We start from the raw sequence: 12,933 nt of genomic DNA on the forward strand, positions 1-12,933 counted from the left end.
CAGCCTCAACGGACGTCTGAGTCTACCTCTAATGCACCATCAGCAGCCTGTGCACGATCTGTTGTAACCCGGTCCAGACGACATGTCTGTTTCAACACAAAGTACCATTGACACTAAGGGGGGAGTAGTGAAGCGCAGTGTTATGTGCAGTGTAATGCTATGTGCGAGTGATTGCCATTTGTAATTATTATCTTTGGCGCATCTGACCTATGTTTTCTCTTCTATATTTCCTTTTTGATGGATGTTCTTTGGTGTTATTTTGGTAGTAAAGCAGTTGTATGAGTTGCGGTGTGTTTTTATGTTGCAATTAAGTGAGTGCAACCAGTCCCGCAACATTATCATGGAAGGCAGGGAAGCGAGCTCAAGTTTATGTTCTGTAGACATTGCTTGCGTTAGAGAAGGAGCACTTGCTTGGAAAGGATGAGACGTCACAAGATGCACCGGAAATGATCAAAGCAGGATGGCCAGGATTAAATTCGAACCTTGCTTCTCTCGTATATGAGTCCAGTTCCTTAATTAATATGTCACGTCATGCTGTAACAGCTATATGTTGCTTTCTTCTTCTGCAGCATTCCATCAGATCAAGAAGAAAAGATTATGAATTGCAGCTTCCAGGGACGAAGAGTGCTTGTAGGATGAAACAAACATACATATTTGGCTCAATTTATACATACTATATTTCAGACAACTACAAGTAATTATATGTATGGATAGTATTTATTTTCCTAAATAACACATTTACACTTTCGCTTTACATTCATCAGTTCAAGACATGATATCAACAATATATTTTAAGCACAAATCAAACTTTAATCATGATATAAACACCAAATAAATACCATTGAAGATATTCGTATGTAAGTCGTCAAAAGTTCGTCGCTCTTCGTAATTTTAAGAAGGGAATATAGTGGATCTGTCTGATAAACATCAAATAAGGACTAATATAAAAATTGTGTGGCACCATGGATATATCACATCGTTTTAAAGTGAAACTGATCACTCATGATTTGCTCCTAAAAATCATTATCTCATCTTAATTGACTACCAGGTCCAAAAAGTCGTAAAAAATATATTAACAAAGAGACTAGACTCCATCAACTTAAAAAAAGAAAAAGAGACCATCATTATTCGACGCACTTGAAGATATATTTCAAATACTAAGGTCCTTAAAAAAATATGTTCGTTCTCAGGTTACTGTAAATTCCAAGATATTCATATTTTCTTTTCTTGTCCTCACTCGTGTCATTGAAAGTACGTGAGCGGCGCCTAGAATTTATTAAACTTATGTATATACCAACAAGATGGGTATTAGTCATAGTTCTTGGCAGAAATTTAAAAAAAACGATGGATGGAATTTTTTTAAAAAATAACTGCCCTTCATCTTTGTTCATAGCTTCCATTGTGACTGAAGTTATTTTTTCAGTACATTTACCTGAGAACAGATAAACATAGGTTTTCAAATGAAGCATGCCTGCTAATGCTACATTAGCACCTGTGTTATTACAGGTTCGATGTGCCTTCTTCGATGTAGTGCTGAGTGCCTGGAGGGGCTCTGTAGCCAGGATATGTCGGATTCAAGGCATTCTGGGCAAAGAAAGCGGTGTAATCTTTCTTTACTCGGCGAGGCCTGAAAGCGGGGCCGCGAGCGAGCGCGAGGCGCGCTTCATTTTCCGCCTGTGCCTGCACCTTGTAAGGCTCTGGGGGCCACTTCTCGTCTCCACGCATTCTTCCCGATACTCCCTTCGTGGCTGCTGGCTGTGATGTGAAGACAGGTGGGGGTAGTTGGCTGATCGGAGCCTCTGGTCTCAGCACCACAGTCGCTGGCGGCGGCTCGAAATGTGCCGGCTGGTATACCTGCGCCTGGACCGGAGTCTGCTTTTGGGGGCTCGGCTGGTAGTTGTGCGGTGTTGCTGCAGCAGGAGGGGACCAAGCGCTCTGAGGCTGGCCGGGGTTCCCTGGACTGATTCCTTCTGGGCCCTGAAACATAATAACATTGTCAACAACAGCCATTTTTGAATGAGATGAAATGATTTCATTTTTATGATGAGTAATACAGTGCTGTCAATCGTCTGTACTGAAATTTGTAATTTACGTCAACTGGCCACTAAAATTGCTACACCAAGAAGAAATGCAGATGATAAACGGGTATTCATTGGACAAATATATTATACTACACCTGACATGTGATTACATTTTCACGCAATTTGGGTGCATAGATCCTGAGAAATCAGTACCCAGAACAACTACCTCTGGCCGTAATAACGGCTTTCATACGCCTGGGCATTGAGTCAAACAGAGCTTGGATGGCGTGTACAGGAACAGCCTCCCATGCAGCTTCAACACGATACCACAGTTCATCAAGAGTAGTGACTGGCGTATTGTGACGAGCCAGTTGCTCGGCCACCATTGACCAGACGTTTTCAATTGGTGCGAGATCTGGAGAATGTGTTGGCCAGGGCAACAGTCGAACATTTTCTGTATCCAGAAAGGCCCGTACAGGACCTGCAACATGCGCTCGTGCATTATCCTGCTGAAATGTAGGGTTTCGCAAGGGTCGAATAAAGGGTAGAGCCACGAGCCGTAACACATCTGAAATGTAACGTCCACTGTTCAAAGTGCCGTCAGTGCGAACAAGAGGTGACCGAGACGTGTAACCAATGGCACCCCATACCATCACGTCGGGTGATACCCCAGTATGGCGATGACGAATGCACGCTTCCAATGTGCGTTCACCGCGATGTCGCCAAACACGGATGCGACCATCATGATGCTGGAAACAGAACCTGGATTCATCCGAAGAAATGACGTTTTGCCATTCGTGCACCCAGGTTCGTCGTTGAGTACACCATCGCAGGCGCTCCTGTCTGTGATGCAGCGTCAAGGGTAACCGCAGCGATGGTCTCCGAGCTGATAGTCCATGCTGCTGCAAACGTCGTCGAACTGTTCGTGCAGATGGTTGTTGTCTTGCAAACGTCCCCATCTGTTGACTCAGGGACCGAGACGTGGCTGCCTGATCTTTTACAGCTATGCGGATTAGATGCCTGGCATCTCGACTGCTAGTGATACGAGGCCGTTGGGATCCAGCACGGCGTTCCGTATTACCCTCCTGAACCCACCGATTCCATATTCTGCTAACAGTCATTGGATCTCGACCAACGCGAGCAGCAATATCGCGATACGATAAACCGCAATCGCGATAGGCTACAATCCGACCTTTGTCAAAGTCAGAAACGTGATGGTTCGCATTTCTCCTCCTTACAAGAGGCATCACAACAACGTTTCACCGGGCAACGCCAGTCATCTGCTGTTTGTGTATGAGAAATCGGTTGGAAACTTTCCTCATGTCAGCACGTTGTAGGTGTCGCCATCGGCGCCAACCTTGTGTGAATGCTCTGAAAAGCTAATCATTTGCATATCACAGCATCTTCTTCCTGTCGGTTAAATTTCGCGTCCGTAGCACGTCATCTTCGTGGTGTAGCAATTTTAATGGCCAGTAGTGCAATATCTTGCACGAGTTTAATAAATACAATGAGTCGTGCCACATAGTGGGCACATATATATAAAGTGAGCATAGAAACTGCGCATGGCATCAGCATGAAACCGAAAGTCACATGACATTAGTATAATACTGTCGTTCACATTTTGCACTAAGGCTGATACATGGTCCAGGCCACACACTGCCTATATTTGATGTCAACATGCAACAACCACTCACAGACAGCAGGTGCCAGCACTAGCAATTGAGGGTATATGAGGCATGTCGGGGGATGGGGACGATGCGGAAAACAGCACAGTTGTTCTCGTAATGCGGAAATGGAGCGATTTATCTGACAACCAAAAGGGCATGATCATTGGCTTTAGGGCTAGGTGTGGTTTGTATACTATGGAATACTTCTAGATAAGCCCAAGTACTGTGGTATGAATGGGACAGTGCTCAAATGGTTTAAATCATACCTAACTGGAAGAGTGCAGAAAGTTGAAATAAACAGTTCACAAAATATGCAAAAAACTGGTGATTTCTCGAACTGAGGAACAATCAAGAATGGGGTGCCGCAAGGTTCGGTCTTGGGTCCTTTGCTGTTGTTAATATATATTAATGACTTGCCATTCTATATTCACGAAGATGCATGGCTGGTACTTTTTGCCGATGATACAAGTATAGCTATCACCTCCGACTGACAAGAATTAACTGGTGCAATTGTAAACGATGTTTTTAAGAAAATCGTTAAGTGGTTCTCTGCAAATTGGCTCTCATTAAACTTTGACAAAACACAGTATATTCAGTTCCACACAGTAAATGGAATGACACCATTAATAAATATAGACTTCGATCAGAAATCGGTAGCTAAGGTAGAATATTCAAAATTTCTAGGTGTATGCGTTGATGAGGGGTTGAACTGGAAAAAACAGACTGAGGATCTGCTGAAACGTTTGAGTTCAGCTATTTATGCTATTAGGGTCATTGCAAATTTTGGCGATATACATCTGAGTACATTAACTTACCACGCCTATTTTCATTCTCTGCTTTCGTATGGCATCATCAGTGGATAAAAGAGTGTTCATTGCACAAAAGCGTGTAATCAGAATAATTGCTGGAGCTCATCCAAGATCATCCTGCAGACACTTATTTAAAGAGCTAGAAATCTTCCCTGTAGCCTCACAATATATATATTCACTTATGAAATTTGTTACTAACAGTCCGAACGAATTCAAAAGTAATAGCAGTGTACATGGCTACAACACTAGGAGAAAGGATGATCTTCACTACTCAAGGTTAAATCTAACTTTGGCGCAGAAGGGGGTAAATTATGCTGCCACAAAAGTCTTTGGTCACTTACCTAATAGCATCAAAAGTCTGACAGATAGCCATATAGCATTTAAAAGGAAATTAAAAGAATTTCTTAATGACAACTCCTTCTACTCATTAGATGAATTTTTGGATATAGTAAGCGGGTAATTTCTCACCCCCACAAAAAAAAGATAAAAATTAAAAGTATTGAGTGTCATGTAATATTTTGTCTAATGTAATATCTTGTGTAGACACATTTTATTAACCTGGCACGTTCCACATCATTACGAAGTGTTGTATTCATGATCTATGGAACAAGTACTAATCTAATCTATTCACGTGCTGTTGCCGTTAAGTATACTGTGTGTCGCAAAACGGCGCTAACCAAAATCGGCACTGAGGCAACTGTGGTGCACCAAGGACCACAGACGACAGGGCTGAACGGCGGCTACTGATACGTGTACGCACAATTAGACGCGCAACTGTTGAGCAACTGATCGCCCAGATGAACTAAGGGACAACCAAGAGTGTCTCCTCTACGACCGTTCAGCGAAAGCTGCTGCACAAGGGCCTGCACAGCAGGTGCCTGGTTCATTCATATAAGCTGATTGCTATTCATTGGCGACGAATGCTGCGATCTGCACGCCAGTAGCGCAACTGGACGTCAACCGAGTGGCGACAAGTGGCCTTTTTAGATAATCACGTTTTATACCCCATTGGTCAGCTGGCCGTTGGAGTGCACGCCATGAAACGTCTGAATGCAAACAAGAAGTGAGCGGAACTTTCTGGCAGATTAAAACTGTGTGCCGCACCGAGACTCGAAATCGGGACCTTTGCCTTTCGCGGGCAAGTGCTCTTCCAACTGAGCTACCCAAGCACGACTCACACCCAGTCGTCACAGCTTCACTTCTGCCAGAACCTCGTCTCCTACCTTCCAAACTTTACAGAAGCTCTCCTGCGAAACTTGCAGAACTAGCATTCCTGAAAGGAAGGATATTGCGGAGAAATGGCTTATCGAACTCGGGACCTTTGCCTTTCGCGGGCAAGTGCTCTACCAACTGAGCTATATATCATCAGCACACACTCCGCTGTAGAGTGAAAATTTCATTCTAGAAACGTCCCCCAGGCTGTGGCTAAGCCATGTCTCCGCAATATCCTTTCTTTCAGGAGTGCTAGTTCTGCAAGTTTCGCAGAAGAGCTTCTGTAAAGTTTGGAAGGTAGGAGACGAGGTACTGGCAGAAGTGAAGCTGTGACGACTGGGCGTGAGTCGTGCTTGGGTTGCCCAGTTGGTAGAGCACTTGCCCGCGAAAGGCAAAGGTCCCGAGTTCGAGTCTCGATCCGTCACACAGTTTTAATCTGCAAGGAAGTTTCATATCAGCGCACACTCCGCTGTAGAGTGAAAATCTCATTCTGGAAACATCCCCCAGGCTGTGGCTAAGCCATGTCTCCGCAATATCCTTTCTTTCAGGAGTGCTAGTTCTGCAAGTTTCGCAGGAGAGCTTCTGTAAAGTTTGGAAGGTAGGAGACGAGCTACTGGCAGAAGCAGAGCTGTGAGGACGGGACGTGAGTCGTGCTTCGGTAGCTCAGTTGGTAGAGCACTTGCCCGCGAAAGGCAAAGGTCCCGAGTTCGAGTCTCGGTCCGGCACACAGTTTTAATCTGCCAGGAAGTTTCATATCAGTGCACATTCCGCTGCAGAGTGAAAATCTCATTCAAGAAGTGAGCGTTTTGGCCTGGGGAACGTTTTCGTGACATTTCCTGAGTAATCTCGTCATTCTGGAAGGCACAATGGATCAACATTGCATGCATTGATCCTTGGGGCCCACGTGGAGTTTTTTTTTTCCTCGGCACGATTGCATCTGCCAGCAGGACAACACAACCTGTCACGCAGCTCGCAGTGTACGTGCATGGTTCGAAGAGCACCGCGAAGAGTTTACCGCAATCCTTAGGCCACCAAACTTCTCGGATTTAAACTCAATCGAGAATCTGTGGGACCAGGTCGATTGAGCTGTTGGCGCCAGGGATCTTCGGCCGAGAAACCTAGCGCAACGCCGGACAGGGTGGCCGAGCGGTTTAGGCGCTACAGTCTGGAACCGCGCGACCACTACGGTCGCAGGTTCGAATCCTGCCTCGGGCATGGGTAAGTGTGATGTCCTGAGGTTAGTTAGGTTTAAATAGTTCTAAGTTCTAGGGGACTGATGACCTCAGAAGTTAAGTCCCATAGTGCTCAGAGCCATTTGAACCATTTTTGAACCTAGCGCAACTGGCCACGACACTGGAGTCAGAATTACTCCACATCCCTGCCAGTATCTTCGAGACCTCACTGACTCCCTTCCTGCACTTCTCGTGGTGCAAAAGGTGATTATTCGGGTTTTGACAGGTAGCTGCATTAATGTGGCTGGACAGTGTATTTCGCACAATTGTCCTGTTTCTACACATTTATTGATTAGAAACAATACCAGTGCTGAACTGTTGTTGCTGTAGATGCAAATAGAAATTAGTCAAAATAGGAAAATTACTTTTCACAGATAAATGTTACAAAGGTCTAATTGTAGTTATCACAGTAGTAATAGGCACTTCATGCGTCGATTATTATCGAGACACAGCGCAGTGAAAGCGAAAACTCGTAGTGCTAATTAATATCCCTGTAATATCATATACTTAGGATACAAAATATGCTACATAAATTTTGTAGCGTGAGAGTGTCATGTCAAAAATGTTGAATATACCGGGGGATAAAAAAGTCAGTATAAATTTGAAAACTTAATAAACCACGGAATAATGTACCTAGAGAATTAAAAATTGACACACATACTTGGAATGACATGGGGTGTTATTAGAACAAAAAAAAAAAAAAAAAAACGCCCCACATTGCTAGACGCGTGAAAGATCTCTTGCGCACGTCGTTTCGTGATAATCGTGTGCTCAGCCGCCACTTTCATCATGCTTGGCCTCCCAGGTCCCTAGACCTCAACCGTGCATTATTGGCTGTGGGGTTACCAGAAGTCGCAAGTGTATCGTGATCGACCGACATCTCTAGGGATGCTGAAAGACAACATCCGACGACAATGCCTCACCATAACTCCGGACATGATTTACAGTGCTGTTCACAATATTATTCCTCGACTACAGCTATTCTTGAGGAATGATGGTGAACATATTGTGCATTTCCTGTAAAGAACATCATCTTTGCTTTGTCTTATTTTGTTATGCTAATTACTGCTATTCTGATCAGATGAAGCGCCATCTGTCGAACATTTTTGAACTTTTTTTTTTTGTTCTAATAAAACCCCATGTAATTCCAAGCATGTGTGTCAATTTGTACCTCTCTATCTACATTATTCCGTGATTTATTCAGTTTTCAAATTAATATTGACTCTTTGATCACGCGGTATATACTTTTCTAACAATGTTCAACTGCAGACAAGATTTTATGTTATGACAGTCTGACTCACTTCCTCCAGTTATACATATCTCCAAATAATTCTGTTTATTTTAACGTAGTTACAATAGGCAACTGTAGTACTGGTACCTATGACGTGAAGAATGAGTAAATGTAGCTGAAATTTTAGTTTTCCTAAGAATCAACAAAGATTAAACGTATGGTACGAGAAAGTAAAAACTAAAGAATTTAGTCCTTAAAATATTTCGAAGTGCGATAAATCGCTAATTTTCAGAAACGTCATAGCTGTAAATTCGGTGCTTTTACGGATTTTTTCACGTACTAGGAAATTATTTCACGATTCCATAGCAGCTTTATTTATTATAATAGGGGCTCTACAGTACGATCAAATACAGTATCAAACCTAAAAAAAATAGCGATAGCTACCCCTTATTTTCCTATAACTAGAAATAGCGACATACGAGCTGCCACACTTGTTGCAACCAAGCAAAATGTCCATGTGCCTAGACCATAGATGACAGTGACCACGCATGACGTCATCATATTGTAACCACCATCTCGATCAGCTGAGTAGTGGCGGCATTCTTTTGTGTACAACTACTGAAGTACTGTTCAGTTTATCTTAATTGTACTATTCTCAGCACAGGTTTCCTTAATACAACGGTGAAATCCTGTGTAGCGTGTGGTTGCACGAAATATATATGAAAGGAAGGAATATTTCGTTCCACAGCCAAACTTATTTTAAGAATCTAGAAGAAATTCCAAACATTTGTTGAAAGTTAGGATGTATGTTGGTTCTTAGTTCTAAAACTACATGAATGACTAAGGTTTGGAGACAATGGAATGTAATTATCTAATTTCCTTTTCTTTTCAACAACAATTTTTCTAAAATATTATGTTTCTTATCTTGATATTGTTTGGAGATCTGCACAGGATTAAGGAAAAGTCATAAAACATAACCGCTTATGTTGTGTGAAAACCGATCATTATGGATAGAAACGGACGTTATTTCTTATGAAAGCAGTATAAAACACTTTACACGTACCGTTGACGTATCGTCAGAAATCTGTGTGCTCCCTGCCAAACCGATATTGCTACAACAAAGAACAGGAATTCACTGAAGAACTGTAACTCAGTCATTTTTAAACAGAAAGAACTATCAATAGACTGTTTCAGTCCCTACGTTAAGCGTTCATATCGCCGAACGTGAAAACAATAATCATCGAATAAAATAGTGAATTTTCGGAGAAATTAAGTTAACTGTAGTACTTCATGTGTAATAGTGATACAGCAAACCGTTCAGTGGTTGATTTCAGCTATAAATACAAACTGTAGCTGAGGGCTCTATATCGTGCGCAATGACCATGGCTAGTTGAAGGCACAGGCAACAGAAGACGCCACGTGGGGTACCAAGGTAAGAGAGGCACCTGACAAGACACAAAAGTATGATTTCTGTAACAGGAGGTATCCTCCCATACTGTGCGGCAACGAGCACCAAGTTAGGACGTGTGCTGCAGAGGATGCACTGAGAGCAACGTTCTGGCCAGCCCGCAAGACACTAGATACTGTGTGCCCCGTTAAAGAAGGCGTTGTTCTTCGTGTGTCCGGTGTATATGATGTCCCTCGCAAATGTGGCTGCATCAATATAGATCAAACAATACTCACAGCTGCGGTGAGTTGAACTGAGCACAAGATACTGTACATATTAAACAACTGAACCTGGACACGTCGACCATAGCTGAGTGTTGTCTGGAAAACGGACACAAAATAGAATTTGAAGAGACGAGCGTCTTTGCCCTTACCTCAACATACCGGGACTCCGTTGTAAAGAAGGCAGCATGATTAGAATAAATAGCAACAATTTTAACAGAGACCTGGAGTACACGCGTAGTAGGACGTGGAGGTGGGCTTTGGATATCGAAAGAAAGCAAAGACGGACCGTTGGTGCTCGTAGGGATGCGGGAGCGACAGTTTTTAACACAGCACCCCCCCCCCCCCCTCACCACGCCACATGACATTCGTCGCTCGGCCGTCCGGAGCTGCTGCTACCCTGTGGTGAAATCGTGAGTATATAATAGGAAAACCATGCTAGCCTCGGCAGTCAGTGCCTTTTTTTCTGACGACGATGGCGGAGATTGCCACTGCAAACTCTGGTGTTCTATTCAAAATGACGCGGCTCTGAAAATCGAGAAGATTTTATTCGGACGTTTCGCAATTATCAGCGATCGTTACTCTAGAACCGCTCTGCTAATGGCAGAAACTTCGCTTTTTGCCCTCCGTCACGTGACTTAGGTGTTGGTTTTTTAAAGCCATGGTCACTACAGACATCAAATGCAAATTCTTAAGATAGCTATGAAACGCATGTACAAAACGTACGGCACTTTCGAACGGCCTATCTCTGTATTAGCGATGTAGTGGCATTCAAAATATGCAGAGCGTGTACGGACAAACGTGATGCCGCAATATAAGCACGTGATTTTACTGTCAGTGTATCTTGGAGATTAAAATCTTATTCTGCGCATCCCAGCGCTCAGTCCATAGACATTCCTACTCGATGACTGGAGCCAAAACATTAACAGGGTAACAATTCTTATCCATCACCGCTACTGCAATGTGGATTTTTATGTTAGAACGTGTAGTGAACGGAGAACTCCTACATTCTAAGAATTCTTACAATATTTCATAAAGCGTTGTACATTAAATTGCATTAGAGTAAAATTATAATTTGTTTTTAATAAAACATGACGTTTCATTAATTAAAATGGCAGACTGCGCTTAAGAAACACTGAAAATTGCGATGTTGTTGATATGCCTCAATGGGGACAGCTGAAAATGTGTGCACCGACCGGGACTCGAACCCGGGATCTCCTGCTTATATGGCAGACGCCCTATTCATCTGAGCCACCGAGGGCATAGAGAACAGCGCGACTGCAAGGACTTATCCCTTGCACGCTTCCCATGAGGTATATCAACAACACCTGTTGGCAGCTGAGGGTTTCAGTTAATTATCATTTCTTCCTAGAGAAGCTGCATGGTCATCATTGGTATCTGCTCTTTCGTAACAGTTACTGTCTTCATATTCTCTGTTGTCCCGCGCCGTAGGAAGTGAATCAGAAGGGGACCATCTTGGTCAAAGAAAAACGTCAGAATAGGGGCAAACGATTCACCTCGGACGACGACGTCCAGCTATACGTGCGGAACTGGTTAACATCGTAGCTCAGGAACTTTATGAGACAACCATTCACCGCCTTGTCACAGTGGGACAAGTGTCTCAGCAGCCAGGGTCAATACTTCTAACATACAGGTATTGGTTTATGTAATTATACTTCCTGCTCGTTTCTTTGTGAAAGCCCCTTATACTTTCTGAAACCGTGACATCTGCTGTAACACAAACATAACTTTTGGAAGAAATAGCGAGTAAGAAAGTTTTAAGAAATTCTGCAGAAAGAATAAAAATTTTTTTACAAACGGTAAAAATGAACCGAAATTTCTGAAAACAGATACTGGGCAAAGTGAAAAATTTAAAAAATTGAAATATCTTGGGAAGATAATCCAGGAATTTCTTTTTGGAAAAAGCTTCTATGTAGAGTAAAGGATAACTGAAATGGGAAGGGCCTATGGCGTAACTAAAGATCCTTACAACAAAAAAAGCCTGTTTGAAAACGTAAAAATAGACATTACAGTACAGTAGTGAGGTCAGAATGTTTATATGCGAGAGAATGTCTAGCATTAAACTTGAATTTAGCTAAGTTAGAACTTCTAGAAAGGCGAATCATTCAGAAAATATTAAGTCAACGAAAATATACTGGAAAGGCGGAAATTACATGGTAATCGATCGAAATATAAAAAAAATATAAGAAGTAATAAGAAAAAGAAGATTGGTATTCTTTGGACCGAATGCAGAAAAATAGATTAACCTAAAAGGTCATCAAATATTTGTGAGATAAAGGCGCTACAAACAAGTTGGACCCATTAATTAAAAAAAAGCAGTTAGAAAAAAATATATAAAATCTGAAGAAACGATTGACAGAGAAGTGTTTAGGTAAAAAATATTGAATACGGAAGGATTCCACGTAACAGGAGCGAAAGAGAACTGGTCTATGGAGGCTTAGAAGATACGAAGGAGAAAAACAACGGTGAACAAGTGAAAGAGTACTGGAAGACAATAAGAGAACAACGAATATGGAATTGAAATTGGAACGACGGGAAGACGTATACTACCATACCAGCCCACAACTAGCAATCTTCATGAACTGACACAGCAAGTATATCAGGAATGACAAAAGATTCCTCAGAAGATAATCGGAGGCTGCTAGCAGCTATGCCACAACGAACACAAGGGCCTATTTGTCACCCTGAGGGTCACCCATCATATTGATGTTGATGGTCCATATTAGTACCGAACTGAATGAATGTTTAAACATTTAATAGCCAAATATTGATAAATATAGGATTGATGCTTCGTGGGTTAACGCTTTCCATTTCCGTCAATGTATGAGGCAGGAGCTACCACTGAATGTTTGCAGTTGCCTTACTTGAACCGTTTCCGGAGGAGTTATATGCATCACATAAACACCTGAACCAGGGCAGGCAAGAAATCCCTGTTTGCTAATACAAACGAAGTTTCATGATTGCAGTCGGCGGAGACACAACAGAAGATTGGAAGTGAGTCACCCGATTAGGCAAACCATTTTCCTCCCAGAACAGCAATGATAAGCGAAGTCGCGTTCATATAGTTCAGGA

At 42.5% G+C, this 12,933-nt stretch overlaps 1 protein-coding gene across 2 annotated transcripts in view; it reads right to left on the bottom strand.

Moving 5' to 3' along the window:
* Positions 1-698: 698 nt before the first annotated feature.
* The window catches only part of LOC126246439 (uncharacterized), a 367,197-nt gene continuing 354,962 nt past the window's right edge, over positions 699-12,933 (bottom strand). For both annotated transcript variants that reach the window (XM_049948395.1, XM_049948396.1), the window contains one exon: positions 699-1,977. In XM_049948395.1, the coding sequence (XP_049804352.1) occupies positions 1,501-1,977 (477 nt within the window). In that variant the 3' untranslated portion in view covers positions 699-1,500. The remainder of the gene's footprint in view (positions 1,978-12,933) is intronic.

This window comes from Schistocerca nitens, chromosome 1, assembly GCF_023898315.1.
Source record: "Schistocerca nitens isolate TAMUIC-IGC-003100 chromosome 1, iqSchNite1.1, whole genome shotgun sequence".
Classification (NCBI taxonomy): Eukaryota; Metazoa; Arthropoda; class Insecta; order Orthoptera; family Acrididae; genus Schistocerca; species Schistocerca nitens.